The sequence below is a fragment of the Gadus macrocephalus genome, chromosome 6 (assembly GCF_031168955.1).
Source record: "Gadus macrocephalus chromosome 6, ASM3116895v1".
NCBI classification, from domain to species: domain Eukaryota; kingdom Metazoa; phylum Chordata; class Actinopteri; order Gadiformes; family Gadidae; genus Gadus; species Gadus macrocephalus.
Genome location: NC_082387.1, coordinates 6,640,598 through 6,658,103, shown reverse-complemented (window position 1 = coordinate 6,658,103; position 17,506 = coordinate 6,640,598). Strand labels below are relative to the sequence as shown.

General features: G+C 42.0%; 4 protein-coding genes across 6 annotated transcripts; 3 read left to right on the top strand and 1 right to left on the bottom strand.

The window, feature by feature from the left end:
• Nucleotides 1-350: 350 nt before the first annotated feature.
• Nucleotides 351-6,119, bottom strand: trim46a (tripartite motif containing 46a). Its single transcript, XM_060053433.1, has 5 exons — nucleotides 5,524-6,119; nucleotides 4,326-4,572; nucleotides 3,685-3,835; nucleotides 1,091-1,289; nucleotides 351-512 (listed from the first exon to the last, which is right to left on the bottom strand). Exons 1-5 carry the CDS (start codon nucleotides 5,581-5,583, stop codon nucleotides 351-353), a joined length of 819 nt encoding a protein of 272 aa, XP_059909416.1. The 5' UTR covers nucleotides 5,584-6,119.
• A 41-nt stretch (nucleotides 6,120-6,160) lies between these two features.
• On the top strand, nucleotides 6,161-8,934 carry LOC132459291 (transmembrane protein 107-like). 2 transcript variants are annotated; one of them, XM_060053708.1, is made up of 5 exons: nucleotides 6,161-6,569; nucleotides 6,800-6,867; nucleotides 6,968-7,068; nucleotides 7,560-7,656; nucleotides 8,134-8,934. In XM_060053708.1, the coding sequence occupies exons 1-5, from the start codon at nucleotides 6,483-6,485 to the stop codon at nucleotides 8,201-8,203; spliced, it is 423 nt and encodes a 140-aa protein (XP_059909691.1). In that variant the 5' UTR covers nucleotides 6,161-6,482; the 3' UTR covers nucleotides 8,204-8,934. The 2 variants fall into 2 exon arrangements, with proteins under 2 accessions (XP_059909691.1, XP_059909690.1); XM_060053707.1 differs by lacking the exon at nucleotides 7,560-7,656 and adding an exon at nucleotides 7,409-7,505.
• A 3,151-nt stretch (nucleotides 8,935-12,085) lies between these two features.
• krtcap2 (keratinocyte associated protein 2) lies at nucleotides 12,086-14,182 on the top strand. Its single transcript, XM_060053703.1, has 5 exons — nucleotides 12,086-12,221; nucleotides 12,743-12,897; nucleotides 13,015-13,078; nucleotides 13,508-13,574; nucleotides 13,705-14,182. Exons 1-5 carry the CDS (start codon nucleotides 12,218-12,220, stop codon nucleotides 13,823-13,825), a joined length of 411 nt encoding a protein of 136 aa, XP_059909686.1. The 5' UTR covers nucleotides 12,086-12,217; the 3' UTR covers nucleotides 13,826-14,182.
• A 334-nt stretch (nucleotides 14,183-14,516) lies between these two features.
• Nucleotides 14,517-15,740, top strand: s100a10b (S100 calcium binding protein A10b). Of its 2 annotated transcripts, none has more exons than XM_060053705.1 (3): nucleotides 14,517-14,660; nucleotides 15,235-15,390; nucleotides 15,498-15,740. In XM_060053705.1, exons 2-3 carry the CDS (start codon nucleotides 15,253-15,255, stop codon nucleotides 15,657-15,659), a joined length of 300 nt encoding a protein of 99 aa, XP_059909688.1. In that variant the 5' UTR covers nucleotides 14,517-14,660; nucleotides 15,235-15,252; the 3' UTR covers nucleotides 15,660-15,740. The 2 variants fall into 2 exon arrangements, with proteins under 2 accessions (XP_059909688.1, XP_059909689.1); XM_060053706.1 differs by having other exon boundaries at nucleotides 14,590-14,660; nucleotides 15,211-15,390.
• Nucleotides 15,741-17,506: the final 1,766 nt, after the last annotated feature.

Here is a 17,506-nt window from a genome sequence, read left to right as displayed (position 1 = left end):
TATGTTGAACAACCAATACATTGAGAGAAGAAAGAGGGAGGAGGACACATCAACAATTAAAATTGTGTATACATTTAAAATCTAAAACAAGATACATGTACAAGATAAAACAAGATATGTATCAAAGGTTAGTAAGAAAACTGTGTGAATAATATAAAAGCATACTAACCTATATCCAAGAATGGTGTGACGAGTATATGATGCATTAAGGTGTTCAACTTTCTAAACAACAAACAGCAGGTTCAGAGCCTTGAATTTGACAGAAAGTCCCACCCATCCAAACCTGAACAACCATATAGAATGGATGTTAGAGGGAATGTACGAGTGATGAGTGTGAGCCTGAATGTGTCTCAAAGCGTACCCACCTTGAGGGCCTGGTAGGCCTGGGCGATGGGCAGAACCTTGTGCCCGTGGTGCACCCGGCGCGGCTTACACAGCTGGCACAGCAGGCGCTGACAGTTCCGGCAGTAGAACTGCAGCTTCTCCTGATCGTGCTCCGGACACGTCAACACCTGAGACAGTCACACACATACTTCATATAGATGCAATAGAGCTGAGGGGTTATTTTTTTTAATCCATTATAACAAGTAGTGGTAGTAGTAGTAGCAGTACTGATACTTGTAGTAGTAGTAGTAGTGTAAGTAGTCACATTAGTAGTGAAAGTAGTAGAAGTAAGACCTGTATTAGTAGTAGTAGTAGTAGAAGTAATACCTGTATGAGTAGTAGTAGTAGTGGTAGTAGTTGTACTAGTAGTGGTATAGTAGTATATGTAGTAATAGTAGTTGTTGTAGTAGTAGTAGTAGTAGTAGTTGTTGTTGCTGTAGTAGTAGTAGTAGAAGTCGTAGTAGTGGTAGTAGTACTGAAATTATGATGATTGCATGAGTATTTTTGCAGTAACACAAACCTTGGGCCTGAAGCTGTTGGTGGTGGTAGTAGTACTAGTTGTAGTACTGATATAGTATGATACAAGTATTGGTATTATTGCAGTAACACAGACCTTGGGCCTGAAGCTGTTGGTGGTGGTAGTAGTACTAGTTGTAGTACTGATATAGTATTATACAAGTATTGGTATTATTGCAGTAACACAGACCTTGGGCCTGAAGCTGTTGGTGGGCAGGATGTGTTCGTGCTGGGCCCTGGGGGTCCCCCAGGGGTGGTACAGCTTGAAACACTCGTTGCAGAAGTTGGACTTGCAGTCTGCACAGCCCTTGGTGGCCTCCAGGGCCTGGGGGGGCTTACAGAAGCCACACAGGATGGCCACACTGCCCAGGCTGACCGTGTGGCGGTACCTGCAGTGCAGTGGGCGGGCGGATCAATTTAGATACCGTAGAGGTGCGTTCACACCGAACGCGAATGGGCGACACGACTCCATACAAAGTCAACGTAGAGACGTGATTTGTAGCGCGAAACTTTCGCCCTGCACGAGCAAGCGCGTTTACAAGGATTTGCAGCGCAACACTTTTGCTCGAGTTGAATTATTTGACCTTTGCCGCGAGATTCGCGCGATGACAGACTAATCCCTAACCCTAACCCTAACCTCTAATCAGCGTTCAACCGGCCAACCGTTCCCTGCACTGCAGTCCGGGGTGAACCGCAGCATGGAGGACAAAGTGATTGTTGCCATTTGCGAATTCCAGGAGCTCTATATATAATAGTATATAATATAATACAGTATAATATTCTGGCGACTCCTGGATCCTGGGAGTTGGTGTTGTGTTGTCAGTTGACAAAAGGGGCTTTTGTCGTCCTTGTTTTGTTATCAGGTTAAGAGGGGTTAATGAGTTCGGGGTGTTATTTGGTTGTGTGTAGTTGTGTGTTAATGTTAACATGTGTGTTTATCGTTGCCGCCACGTCACTGACTATGACATGTTTGTTAGTTGGGTGTGCTGTTTCCTTATTGGTGTGGAATAAAAGTAGCGTACAGTCGTGCAGTGTATGGGTGGCAGAGCTACAGTTGACTTAAGCCTGACTCTGTGTAGTTCTTGGCCGCCGCTGCAATATATAATATCACGGCCAAAAGCTGTGTGAGCCTCCGGATGTCCGTAGCGGGGGGAGCTCTTGTGGGGATTTGGCTTTGCAGGGTTTGTTGTAGATACAGGTGTTGCTTTGGTTCCCGGTCTTGTGTGTTCCAACCGTTTATTAGCGGTGGTATCTAATAAATCGCTGTCTAATCAATACTTCATTCACTGCCTCTTCCGTGGTCATTACAATATTATAAATAGACTGCGTTGGGTTCTCCGCCGTCTCCCTCTTCCACAACAGGTAAGACGTGCAATGGTGTTTATCTTGGCCATCATGGTTCAGAATGAATTGGCATGAAGCACCGTTGGCGGGCAAAAGATGTGGCGAGACAAATTCGCCCGATAAAACTTGCACAAAACTTGCACAGCGACGAATTATGATTTGTCGCGCGATAAAACTTGGGCGACAACGCCAACGGGCGACAGATGTGTATTTGGTGTGAACGCAGCTTAAAGAAAGGAAGGAAGGGCGTAAGAAAGAAAGAAAAATAGAAAGAAAGATAGAAAGAAAGAAAGAAAAATACATCTAAAAAAGATTACAAAATAACGAAAGAAAGAAAAGAAGAAACAAACAAAAGAGAGAATGAAAGAAACAAACAAACAAACAAAAGAACCACGAAACCACCAGAGCCCTCCTTGTGTTCTGTTTCCAAGAAGTTCGGAGTGAACAGCAGGTGTGTGGCCTGGATTAAGCAGCAGCAGCTGACTGCGAGGATGCAGGCTGAGAAGTAAAACCAGCATTGTCACCCATTCCTCCCCGGCCCTAGAAATCCTGCCTGCTGCAGCTCTCACTCCACTGCTGCTTCGGGAACAGCCTACACACTATCTCTACCTATCTCTCTTCCTACGTAGTTCTCACTGTCCATCTCTCTCTCACTACCTATCTTTCTCTCCACACCTATCTTTTTGTACTCTTTTTATCAGCCTAGCTCACTACCTATCTACTTACCGATGGTATCTCTATACTCATCTATCCACCTGAATCTCACAACCTATCTCTCTATCTCCCTATTGCTCACTAACTAACCATATATATATATGCAAACATACTTCTTAATTTATCTCTATCTATCTCTAACTACCTATCTCTCTTTCTACCAATCTTAAATAGCTCTCTCTCTCTCATTATCTCAAACCTATCTCTCTCTTTTTATCTCTCCTTCTCCATCTCTGACTTGTTCTCTTTGTCTTTGTGTGTGTCTCCAAAAGCCAGTCTCATTATTTTCTTCTCTTTCTATCTCTCCCACACGTCCATCCTTCCCTTTCTGTTAAGCTTAGCACTCTCTACCCTCACTTTAGAATTGCAAATGATATTGCATCAAAAAAGATTGTAACGTGGAGCCCTTGACCTGTGAGCCGCATTATTGGATCTGATGATTGGACACTTCCTCTCCCAGACACCTCACTGCTTGTTCTTGACTGTGTTTGCGTGTGTGTATATTTGTTTGTGTGTGTGTGAGTTTGTGTAAGAGTGTGTGTGTGTGTGTGTGTGTTTGTGCATCGATGTGCATCTGCACTTCTGTATTCATGAGTGTGCGTGTGTGTGTGTGTGGGTGTGTGTGCCTGGGTATGCATGCGTTTATGTGTTTGTGCATGTATGCAGTCCTGTACGTGTGTGTGCGTAGCTGCATGTGTGTGTGTGTGTGACCGTGTGTGTATCTACCGCTCAACGATGCGCTCCAGGGTGAGGTTGCGCAGGCACTCTGTCAGGCCTGTCTCTCCCAGCTCCACGTCCTGCCGACAGGAAGGGCAGGGGAAGAGCATGGGGGCCGGCGCCGGGTCCTTGCGCCTCCGCCCGGGGTAGGTCCCACAGGCTGGACCAAGGACACGGGACACAAGGACAAACAGGAGACATATGACAAATGTGTGTGTGTGTGTGTGTGCGTGCGTGCGTGCGTGCGTGCGTGCGTGCGTGCGTGCGTTTGTGTGTGTTGGCATTTAAGGCATAGGGGTGTATCGATTCATAAAACCGTGGCTGTCTACACACACAACTACAAATTGTAACACTGCATACAACAATGCTGCACATAGGCTATATGCACTGGCTTTACAGTAATGTAAGTTTTGCACTGTTATTCCTATTCCATTCTATTTTACTCTATTCATCTATTGGCCATTAATATATTATTGATACATTGGTCAATAGGCAAACATACTGATTTCAGATATGGTCCTTTTTCCATTTGCATTAGAGCTGTTCCATCTTTGAACTGGGGTCAATCTCATTGATAGAACTAGTACTATAAAGAGGTGCATAAGAAGATGTTAAGGAAACACTATTAATGTTCTCTCCCAGCTCCCCACCTGCTCTGAGGACGCGCTCAAGACGGTCGGGGGTCCGCGGCGTGGGTCTTCGTGCCTGGCGAGGGGAGCGCATGTTGGGGGTGGAGGCTGGGGAGAGGGGCTCCGGGGGCAGGTCTGGTGGAGGGTAGCCCTTCTGCACCAGCACCTCAGCCGCACACAGCAGACACACACTGTGCTGGCAGGGCAGCAGGATGGGCTGCTTGACCATCCCGTCGCACACGGGGCAATGCAGCTCATGCTCCATACTCTTCATGGAGGAGAGGAGAGGAGAGGATGGTGGGGGGAGGAGAGAGGAGAGGAGAGGAAGGGGTGGAGAGAGGAGGAGAGAAGTAGGGTGTGGGGAGGAGAGAAGAGAGGAGGAAAGAATTAGGGTGTGGGGAGGAGAGAGGAGAGAAGGAGAGAGGGGACAGAGAGGAGGACAGAAGTGTGGGGGAGGAGAGAGGAGAGGAGGAGAGGGGGGAGGAGAGAGGAGAGAGGAGGAAAGAAGTGTTGGGGGAGAGGAGAGAGGAGACAAGAGGAGAATTATATACTATATATATATATATATCATCATATCATAGCTACTAAAATATCTTGAATAAATATAAAATATCTGACACAGGCCAAAACATCAGATGATGTAGGAGCTGCATCCCGTTTCTATGGCAACGCACATCATCAACCCTTGCCTTTTTCTAGTATTTTGTATGGTGCCAGTTAAACACAATTTATTTATTTTTGCTGATTGCTTGAGATTGAAATGATACACACCCCTGCATGCATCTGTCCAGTAGCCTATTCGCCAACAGTTGGCACTAGCCTTGCATTCCGTTTCCGCTGTTCAACTCTTACCATTAATCAACCTTGTATTTATTTATTATTATTATCAAGGGTCAAATCATCAGAGAAAAGTCATGCATATCGTATTAACATGTAAGACTATCAGGCATATATGATGATTTTTGGCAACATACACGAAGGCTGTTAAATTCTTTATGGATGGAGATGAGGGAAGGGGAGGGGAAATATTTAAACTCGTTTTTCAATCATTATTTAAAATCCTACATGATTGCATTTTAAATGTAGACTTATCCTCAATTAAGATATTGAGGATATCTCCCAAAACGGGGTAAGGAGAGACATTAAACATATTTTGTTCAGGCCTCGGAAAATGAAATTATATTGAGAGAATAAAATGTACTATGTGCGTCACACTCACAGTAATGCGAACCAACGCGTCCATTATCGAGGTAAAGGTTTGTAATTCCTCTTCTGCCATGCCTTGAAAAAAAACAAGATCCTGTTTCTTTCGGCAACAGACAGAATCCGATTTTGAGCACGGTGAAGGCCTGCAGCAAAATAATAGGTATTACACGAGGTAGACCGAGCCCATCTCTATATAGTCATACCTATAGGATCTTAATTATAAGGATGGCTGAAATGCGCTGTGGCGCACTCGATGTCCTCGTTGTAGTAAAGATGCTGGTCCGTATGTCCGTTCATTCGCGCAGAATTGTAGTGAGGGAGAGGGAGGTGTTGGAGGAGTCTGTCTCCCACCCCGGCCGCATTGGATTATTCTGGATCTCATAGGCCTAGCAAACTATTGCCCAATTCCAGAAGATTTCTTCAATTGATTCTGATTTTAGATTGTCTGCATCACTTCATCATTAGAAACACACCTGTTAATGTCAGAGTGTAAATAACCACCTGGCTAAAATTAATTGCATTGTCTGTCTCTAGCCCGGTTTACATTTCTCCATCGGAGGGCAGTATAATCCAGGCAGCCAGAAGCAGTGTCAAAGCAATAGTGGTCCGTGTCCGGAACCTTCTTCACTTGTTCAAAGATTAAGTCGGTTTATAAATGGGGTTGCACCTTGCCGTCATGTTGTTGTAGCAACCATCTCTTTATTTGGCTTTGCAAGCTCGTAGCATATCTTGTTACTTGTGTAACACTTTTAAAGGTTTTAACGCCATGTCCCTTCATTGGTTTGAACATCATTGTGTTTAAATGCAATACCTCCCGAGCGTTAGCAGCTAGATCGGCTAACCAGGTGTTCCGGTCAGACGGCCGATGATAAATAAGTACTCCTACTAATAATAATAATAATAATAATAATAATAACTACTACTACAATATATTATTGAAGCAATACATATCACCCGCGCTCCACTCCAACTATGGCGGTGATCAGCAGCCTGGTTCCAGCCAGGTTCCTCACCATCACCTCTCATCTGGTGATCGTCATCACCATCTTCTGGTCAAGGGTAATCATTTTCCCGTGTTTTTTATTGTTATATATATATATTTTAGATTGTAGTCGAATCCTTTTCATTGTCAAATCTGAATTTTTCTATTCTTGTTTTGTAATTCTTACCGATTTACCATAACCCTGTAATCAGATACAAACTGTACATGTTTCCCACTTTTCCATACTAGGATGGTGTATTTCCGATAATGCCACGCTCATACCTTATTACTTTTTTTTTTTTCAAAGGACAACAATGTCAAGGCAGGCTTACCTTTGGATTTCAGTCAGGAACAATATGACAAAGAAGATGCCAAGTAAGAACATAATGTGATCTCCCCACATGCAAATGAATAAACAAACAAATGCATACAACTATGTATAATGACCGATGTAACATCTGTCTCCTCTTGCCAGCTTGGTAGTTGGATTGTCGGTCACCTTGGGCCTGTTTGCGATAGAGTTGGGAGGCTTCTTCTCCGGGGTGTCCATGTTCAACTGCAGCCAGGGACTTCTGTGTATCCTTTACGACATGCACCTTTCACAAGGTTGGATGGATTGGCTGCCATCTGGGAGTAGTGACCGCAAAACTGGCTGATTAAGGATAGATAAAAGTTTTTGCAGGAATGAGTTTTAATAATGAATCCTCACGTAACTCCTTAAACAAGACTTTTGTCTGGGAGCAGGTTTCAGGGAGAGATGAATGGTGTACTGTCAAACTAGGTGGATGCATTGCAAATAGTTAGACTTAACCAGCATAAGTAATTTGGAATGCACATTTTGCTATAATAACTGCTGAGTGTTTACGTGCTGAGCAAGTCTTCTGCTATAATTCCATGACTACAATGCCTACCATAGCCACAGCGGCCCATGCCAGTGCATCTGTTGCCCTACTATTCTTTCTGTTTGAGCAATGGGACAATGACATCTGCTGGTGGATCCTAGCCATTTGCAGGTCAGTACAGATGTCCTTCCAGGCTTGTTCTTCCCTAACAGAGTCTTCATCCAGCCCTGGCCGTCCACTGCAGTGCATCCGTCTCCTTGTCATTCTTTGTCTTTCAACAGTGGGAATGCCAGACATATTGGGTTATATTTTCCATCTGCAGGTCGGTGTGTGTTTGTGTGTGTGCGTGTGCGTGTGCATGCTTGCGTTTCTTTATTCCCATTGCTTTCTTATCTTTTCACCACCATCTCTGATGCTCCCTACTCAAATATTAAAGTTTCCCAACCTTATGTAAACATAACCATAACCCAGAAGTCAAACATATCTATCTATGTATATAAAGAATTTAAAAGAAATGGGCACCATTTTGTTAACCAATTGTAGGTCAAGTCAAAATGAACATGCTAGTATTTGACCTGATATCACCTTTGTTGGTAACTAAAATGGAGTCCAGGAGCAAGACCTACTTGATTTAATTTGTAGAGTGCATTCAGGTTATGGCACTATAGAAGATGCACTAAATTACATTTGCTATACGCTACACAGGGCTGTACAATAATGAAAATAATAAATATAAAACACTGGTTGTATTGCTATCACCGTTGCAATATAAACTCAATCTCTCTCCATTTGTCCACAGCGTGCTTCCTGCATTAGTGGAGATAATGCTGTGCATTGCAGTATTTGGAATGAAGAAGAAGCCACTATAACAGTTATTAAAAAAATGACTATGATACAGTTGAACATGATGCATCCCATTAGCCGGCAGGTATCCCACTGTGTGGATGAACATTTAGTTAGCAATGGGTAGGCAACTGCGATGTTAAAGATAGATGATATATTTTTACTAGGGTATGTAGTATGTATATGTTGAGAACAATTTGTGACTTCTTTGTAGTTTTGTGTTTTGTCGTTAAAGCCTATTTTATATATTTAGGAGTTTATTTGTATAATCTTTTGACAGTATAATTTCAAATCTGGTGTCCCCTGAAATAAAGTTTTGCAGCTAGGCTCAATCAATGAAATGGTCAGTCTTTTATTTAGACTAAAGTCTAAAGCATACCAGCATTAACTGGCATTGGTGCCTTTTTATAAACCCTGCTGATTTATATTTGTTTAATCTTTATTTACCAAGGGAGGTGTAGGCTTGTTGAGCATCAGTGTTTTGCTTCCAGCAGTATCCTGCTTAAATGTGTGACTTTTGAGGTGGGGAGGAATTTTCTGAACAAATGCAATTTCTGCACAAGTTGAGTTTGCTTCAATCAAAATAATTGATTGAAGTTTACCTTGCAAAGAATGCACTTTTTCTTTCAATATGTTTATGCTCCATAGTGTATCTTACAGGATCAATAGAAACAATAACAAATATTTATGGGAATACATACAATGTGAGATGCTTTACAGGAAAATTAGTTGCTAAATAAATCATGTACATCTGTGACTTATTTTTTTATTGTGACGTATAACCTTATTTGAACGATCATATGAATGATCATAACAATGTGTAATGGGTTGTTCTATAATTATGTAAAACATGTCAATCTAAATTGAACCCATCTTTGTTCATCAGCTCTTAGCCCCGCCCAGAGCTATAGAGAGAGAGAGTTGCGACACGCTATGATCTCGCCGACAGGGTGGTCACGTGGTTGTCACGTGGTTCATGTAAACCTCAATAGTTCCAAACACGCCGCGATTTCAATGTTATTCTATGGGACGACAGCAGAGATTTCAATATTAAATGGTAAATATGTATGAAAAAATCACATACAAGTATTTGTCTGACTGTTATTGCATTATTGCATATTTGTAAATGTCAGTTTTACATTTAGAGCGGTAGGGGGGCAACTGAAAGCTATCTATAAGTACTATTACTTAGATAAGTTTTTAAGTTTTGGAGGGAAAGCTTCACGTTCGTGTTAGCATACTGGCCTAACCTTAACTTTTACCTTACATCTGTGTTGAAATCAAAGTATGCAAGATGTTCTACCATGATCATTTAAAGATATAAGCCACACAAAGTATCAAATATATTAAAGAATAACAACTCATTACGCTTGGATGAATGAAATTGTAATTTTTTTTATTAAACAATTAGTGTGACAAGAACAAGTGATTGCGATTGTGTGAACAGATTCAACAATGGACACAGCAGGGAACACTATATACTTAGGGCAAACCATTAACATATAACGTTGCAAATATACTATACTTTATGCCGTTACAATACTTAGAATAGCCCTGAGCAAATTCAAAATGGGTTTAGGAGGGAGGATCCTCGTTTGGTCATGAACTCTGACCTCTAACCTATTCTCAAAAGTCGGGGCATAAGTGGTTGAGGAACAGTTGTTACCCGCTCTGTGATCTTCAATGGTGTCATGGTTCATTGGTTACAACTAACATTTTATAGATAAATGGTCATACCATGGTTGGCTGTGCAGCATTTGGATGCCCCAATCGGTCCGAGAAGGGTTATCACATGTACGGCTTCCCCAAGGACCAAGAGCGCAGGGAGAAATGGATGGCAATGGTCAGCCGTCAAAACTTATTGACAGTCAGCAACAATCAAAAACGATGTAACGTAATGTTCAGATCACTTGCTAGCATTTCAAAGGGCATAATAATTCTAAGTGTAGAGAATTATGACTTTCCAATGATATTTGAAGTGCAATGGAAACTGATCTTACAAGCCTACCTACAGGTACACTTTGAAAATGACAGATTCAAAGCCACAAAAGTAGATAGGATGTTGAAGTTGAGGCCCGATGCAGGCCCAACAGTTTTCATCCATCGCCCTAAACCGAAGAGGAGGAAACCCCCTTCTGTGAGGGTGCCTCCGGAACCAAGTGCAACGGACCACACATATTGCACCAAATTAAACTTCGGTATGATCCATGCAGCTAACAATATTCCCCATTTCATGTAATTCAAGGATAGACTACACTCCTAATGAGATTACATAATTCATATTTGTACATTCAGTTTAAAAAACAACCAGAAGGCAGGGATTCTCTGAGGATTTGCACACAATGTAGATAATCGACACATTTCTACCCAATTAACAATTGCCGGTAGATCCATTTATAAATTGTATTGGTTTCTGATTGTGGCAGATGATTTAATTCACATTACAGAAATGTTTTGCTTTAATTCATTTTATTACATTGGAGATGACAGTAGTTGCAAATGCAAAGGCAAAATACATATAACAGCAACATTACCTTGTAATTGTTACAGAGATTGAGGGAGAAATTGAGGTGGATTTCAAGAGCGTTGAAAAGGACATCACAGGAGACGGAGAGAGCAATCAAGAGGTTACATTGCCAGGGGCAGGTGATCCAGGGGCAGGTGATCCATGGATTTGTGTGCCGAGGGCCAGTCAGTCAGGGGTCAACAGTGAAGGAATAACTTTTGCCAGGGCCAGCTGCTCCAGGGACCAGACTGCCAGGGACTGATGGGGCGACTGTGGAGGACCTAATAAGGCAACTAGAAAAGGAAAAATTAATGAGAAGGAGAGCAGAGAGGGCTATTGCAAAACAAAAAAGAATCAATTTGGCACTAAGAAAGATAATCAATTTGGCACTAAGAAAGAGAAACAATTCAGTCAACAAGAAGTTAAAACGAAAAAGCCATACAGGTTAAATTGACCGCCCATCATAATCGGCATTGTTGAATCGGCGGCATCTGTAGGGCTTCATATGCTGAACATCACCCTTTCCAGGATATAATTAAACAAACACTGTTATTTCTACTAGCTATCGCAGCATAAAACCCGTCCTTAAATCAACCTAAATTATCCTAGTAATCCAACATAAATAACTAACTAAATAAAAGTTAGATTCACTAGTACTGAACTTTGTAATTGTTGGTGTAGATACCATCACATTGTGCAGTCGAGCTAACAAACTAGCAGGCAATCGGTCGTCTACCAAGATATAACTATGTATAATTACGCTGTGCATATACAAATAAATATCAGTATATGCATCATAAAAGGTCCTGATACAATATAGACAGTTGACAATTCAAAGGAGGTAGCTATTTAATCAATGTACCCCTGGAGATACCTTCAGAGATGGTGAAGTCGAGCTAACAAACTAGCAGGCAATCGGTCGTCTACCAAGATAAAAATATATATAATTACGCTGTGCATATACAAATAAATATCAATACATGCATCATAAAGGTCCTGATACAATATAGACAGTTGACAATTCAAAAGAGGTAGCTATTTAATCAATCTACCCCCGGAGATACCTTCACAGATGGTGAAATCGAGCTAACAAACTAGCCAGCAATCGGTCGTCTACCAAGATAAATATATATATAATTACGCTGTGCATTTACAAATAAAGATCAGTATATGCATCATAAAGGGCCTCTGATACAATATAGACAGTTGACAATTCAAAAGACGTAGCTATTTAATCAATTTACCTCAGAAGTTACTCGGCGGCCAGCAATGGAAATGAACGGTCTCCTACGCCGTAAAATGGTTGTTTGGAACTATTCGAGGCTCCATACCCCGGAAGTAGGCGCTACAACGGAGTCCAATGGAAGTGTCGCAACTCTCTCTCTCTATAGCTCTGGCCCCGCCCATAGGTGTCACACGTAGGTCTTTCCGGAAGTCCCTCCCTCCTAGGTTCCTATTTCTTACAGCCGTAGGAATACATTCCTCAACACATTTAAACACCTTAAAAGTTCTCCATCTTAAAACGTCATTCATAATGGGTATGTATTATATGGCAACTGTTTCTTAAGACTGCAATTACAATGCATGATCAAGCATAAGAGTTAATTTAAGAAGCTAAGTGGCTAACCGGTAGCTTTACGTTGACAACCGATGCTAGCGTAGATCGGCGTCAGACGTAGCCCTACAACATCACATATCTCCTTTTATTCAGCAGGAACACATAGAAAACCGAGTTGACTAATTTTTATTGCCCCCCAGATAAAAGCTATGTACAGATTTTGGTTTATACTCGTGTAACTCCGTTCTTGCTGCCTTTTAGTCCCAGCAAGCTAACCTGTATGATAGATGACGTGTATGTGTGTGTTCTCTTTCGTGGCCTAAAGTGGAAGTGATTCATGCACACTACACACATTCAGCACCCAGAAATAAGAGGCATTTAGTGTAATTATTACACGATGTATTCACTCTATGTTTCTGTAATCGTCTATGTTGTATGCAATGCTGCATATCTTCTATTAATGCACCCTCATAACATCCAAATGCATTCTGTTCTCTGCAGCGGCGAACACGGGGACGTCCTTGGTGCTGTCCAGTCTTTTGTCAGTACTGGTGTTTGCTGGCATGCAGATGTTCAGTAAGCAGTTGGGTTCCACCGAGTGGCTCACCATCGTTGGCGGTTTCCTGGGTTCTGTTCTCTTCATATGTTCCCTCACTGTATCCTCTTTTGAAAGCTACATCTCGTCGTTGATAACTGGCCGGGTTGCTTTCACTCTGGATCGTCATTTACTATTTGCCTTGAGAAACTGTTGCATTCCTTAATTTGTTATGCAGGCATTCAATAACCTGGAAAATGTGGTCTTTGGAAAGGGGTTTCAAGCCAAGATATTTCCAGAGAGTAAGTTGGTTTGGGTGTCCGTATGCTGGAGTTGATATAGAAGTGCTTTTATTATTTGAACACCTTGGAAGAATACTTGAGGAGAAAAACATTCTCATATTTTCCATGCATCTTAAACAAGTTATACGGATAGTTTTGACGGTTTTCTTAATTATCTTTCAATATGTTTTAATCGTATTTCCAACTTCTAAGTATAAACATAATTAGATCGACACCTATTTCTAGATTGCTAATTGTTCAAATAGCATTGGCTATTCTCCTTTCACTTCATGCTAGCCAATAAACTGATATATTGGTGTCCTTCAGAGATGAAGGACTAGGCAATTGCCGTGCATAAAGATCAGGCATTGGCTACCTTGTATGCACAGAGCCTGTGGCACAGACTTACAACAACTCTGTTCATTGTATGGTCCTCTTTCTCTCTTCCAGTCCTGGTGTGCCTGTGTCTGTCGTTGTTTGCCTCTGGTTTGGTCCACCGTGTGTGTGTGACAACATGGTGAGTAGGGTAGAGATATAACAAATATCCAATTCTGACTGAAGCTCACTTGAATGTACCCTTCAACCATCATGTTGGTTCTTGGCTTATATGGGGTCTTGAGGCAATTGTGTTTATTTTTCCTTTCCAGCCTGATCTTCTCACTCTTCGCCCTCTACTACATCAACAAGGTGTCCTCGGCTCTCTACCAAGGGGTGGTTCCCGCCGTAACCCCGGCCAAGGCTACAAGCAAGGGCAAGAGAAAGAACTAGGAGCGTCTGTCTGATAACATTCCCTAAGTGCCACAGAAGCCCCGATACGATAGCATTATTTACGAAGATTTCAATTAGAATACAAAACATGTCTATTACACAAGGTTTTCATCGTGATGGTGCCATTGTTTGTTTGTCTTGTGGTGTCTTTTTTTTTGCAAGAAATTAAAATGTTAGCTTAACATTTGTAACGGGACAGTGGCCAATGAAATGGACCCCCCATAAGCTAATTGAAGAGTTGTAACAAAAGAAAGGAATTTGTTCAGCACTGGTTCATCAAACTAATTATGTCGGGCCAATATTCCAGCATCATTTTCGTAAGCACATTTTTCAATTAAAAGAATCTGAAAGACAGTGTACCGTTGTTTGACTGGTTTATGCAAAGATAAGGCCACCAAGCTAGTCAATTAGATGGTCCCATTTTAATCTTAGGGGTACTCTGACAATATTTAAGACGGCCCCCCAGTTAGGAATAGCTGGCTAAAGACTAATTTTATTTACCCATATCAAATTGTAAATAGACTAGTTATGAGTCCCAATCCTTTGAGGACTGCCTATAGGCCTACACATTTCCACATATGGATTGGTTTTATTAAATGTTGTGTAGGCTGAAGTTGGTAAAGATTATCATGAGTGAATACAACTTTTCGAAAATATACTGTTTAGTGACGTTAAGGTGCGGGTATGGCAAGAATTTCAGGAATATAAGTTTCCTCATGGACCCCTCCCTTCATTACGGGCGTGGCGGGTCCAGCTAAGGGCTTATATAAAGTTGCAGAGCTCACGGCCGTCAGAGCTGTTCCCTGAGGCAAAATCACCGCCCATCATTCGCTTGGTATGTATTAGACACATTTTCAACTTGAATTATATTTGTATTTATGATGTTTCAGCTCCTTGACATTTCCGCATGTCGTTATAAGAACTGCGCATGATCTTATTAGTTTCATGTCTCAAGACTTTACCTTTTTCGTTACTCGTGCGCCTATGTAGGCGTATGTTGCTAAAACTATTTTTAACAAAAACAATTTGGTGGATGAAAAGTATTTTGTATCGTCTGTCGGTGAAATGTTTTACAAATGCTACACTGAAAACGTGGATGGCTCCCTTCAAAGTCAAAACCATTTACGGTATTTAACAGGCAAGAATCCCATTCTAAAAAACATTCAAAAGACATAGGCCTAATAGACAACATAAGACATATTATTATCCAATAAAGTCTTAAGTGTCAAATAAAAGTTGCCCATTGTGACGACTATAGAGGCTATAGAGATAAGCCAAGCAATAAATTAGTTATACCAAAAATGATGTGGATGAAAAAAATCCTCAATAGGCCGCCTATCCCACACTCCTATAAACCTAATCCCACATCCTCACTCTATTTACACACAAATAAAATCTTTCCTCTCAAGAGACGCAAAACGGCCACCATGTCTGAGCTTGAGAAGTGCATGGAGTCTCTGATCTCTGTCTTCCACCGCTATGCTGCCGGCGATGGCGACAAGGCAACCTTAACAAAAAAGGAGCTTAAGCAGCTGTTGGAGAAAGAGTTTTCCACGTTCCTCTCTGTAAGAAAAATAGCTTTCTCCATCATTCACACTGTTTTATAATTAAACCATTAATTCCATGTATGCCTAACAGTAGAGGCCTTCTGGTTGTTTTGGTTTGTTTACAGGCCCAGAAAAGCCCTGACGCAGTCGATAAAATAATGAAGGACCTGGATCAGAACAACGATAAGAAGGTGGATTTTGGAGAGTTTATGGTTTTTGTCGTCGGCCTCTCCACCGCATGTGAAGCATTTCATCGGGCACAGCAAAATAAAGGGAAAAAACTGTGATATCAACGCAGAGCCCGAATAATTCAACCGGAATGTTTGAAATTAAACAACTGTAAGTTTACCAATAAAGATTTGACAAAATCGCATTGTCCTTCTTTCAGAGTAGTTATACTCATATATATCGTCATGAATCAAATCAAAATATATAGACCTCAGGCTCAAACAACTAAAGTTTCATATTATTTGACTATGACTTGCTCTGACACATATGTTGGCTATTGGACTGAAACGGGGAAAGATTTTCATACAGAAAGGTGAGTCGCCCCCTGCTGGCCTTCGCTGCAGACTTCAAAATAGTGCAAGTGCTAATTGTCTATCTTGTGTGTAACATTATGTTCAAACCTATTATAGAATGTACATTGCCGTTACACATCATCTGCATAATATATATTGATTATAGTGTGTTTTAATAACCATTCTGTAGACCAGGCATCACAACTTACTGTGTATAATACAGATGTTGAAGAAACCTGTGCAACATGTGTTCACAAATCTTGGTTGTTCATAAATCATGAAGTAACAGCTTGCAGAGCACATTTACATATGAGCCAGATGCTCTCTGGCGTAGTCAGCACATATCAGTGCAGGTAGAGGGCCAGATTTGTGATTATTATATATTTTTCGAAGGATGCGATATCTCTGGTTCTCTCACAGACAATCTCTAGCACAAACTATCATCTCATTTTCTCATTTTCGTCCGCTTATCCGGGGTCGGGTCGCGGGGGGAGCAGCTCAAGCAGGGGGCCCCAGACTTCCCTTTCCCGGGCCACATTGACCAGCTCTGACGGGGGGATCCCGAGGCGTTCCCAGGCCAGTGTTGAGATATAATCTCTCCACCTATAGTCCTGGGTCTTCCCCGAGGTCTCCTCCCCACTGGACGTGCCTGAAACACCTCCCAAGGAAGGCACCCAGTGGGCATCCTTACCAGATGCCCGAACCACTTCAGCTGACTCCTTTCTAAGTAAAGGAGCAGCGGCTCTAATCCGAGTTCCTCACGGATGGCTGAGCTTCTCACCCTATCCCTAAGGGAGACGCCAGCCCCCCTTCTGAGAAAACTCATCTCGGCCGCTTGTACCCGCGATCTCGTCCTTTCGGTCATCACCCAGCCCTCATGACCATAGGTGAGGATAGGAACGAAGATCGACCGGTAGATCGAGAGCTTTGCCTTGCGGCTCAGCTCTCTTTTCGTTACAACGGTGCGGTAAAGCGAACGCAATACCGCCCCCGCTGCTCCGATTCTCCGGCCAATCTCACGCTCCATAGTACCCTCACTCGCGAACAAGACCCCGAGGTACTTGAACTCCTTCACTTGGGCTAAGGACTCATTTCCTAGCACAAACTATCTGCACTTTTTTCTTGACAGTTCACGTGTTTGGGTGTAACCAATGACATGAGACTTATTGAAATTGAATATACTATGTGTGTTCTATGATGTGTGGTTTATAATCAATACTTAAGGTTGTGATTGATCATCTTGTAGGCCTATATCTTTGTGAATTTGAGACAAAATAATTGACAGGCGTACAGTAACCACTGGAGGTAAGTAGTTCTCCAAAGGCCAGACGTATTTTAGTTTTGTTTGGTCTATTATGTTTTCTGGTGTGTCGAAGAATAAAAGGCCTTGCCTAGCAGAAAATAATAGAACCGCAAAATACCGGCAAGAAGAGAAGAGTTATGATGCAGCTCCACGCAGCGGTCAGTTGTGTGACAGCAGCGATCATCAACACACCCACCACGTGGTGTACTCTGCGACTCGGATTCTCCAGACTTTGGATGAGGAGCATGGTCGATTTATTTTATCTTTTCATATTGTGAGACAGTTATGAGTTCAATTGCTAAGTCCTTAA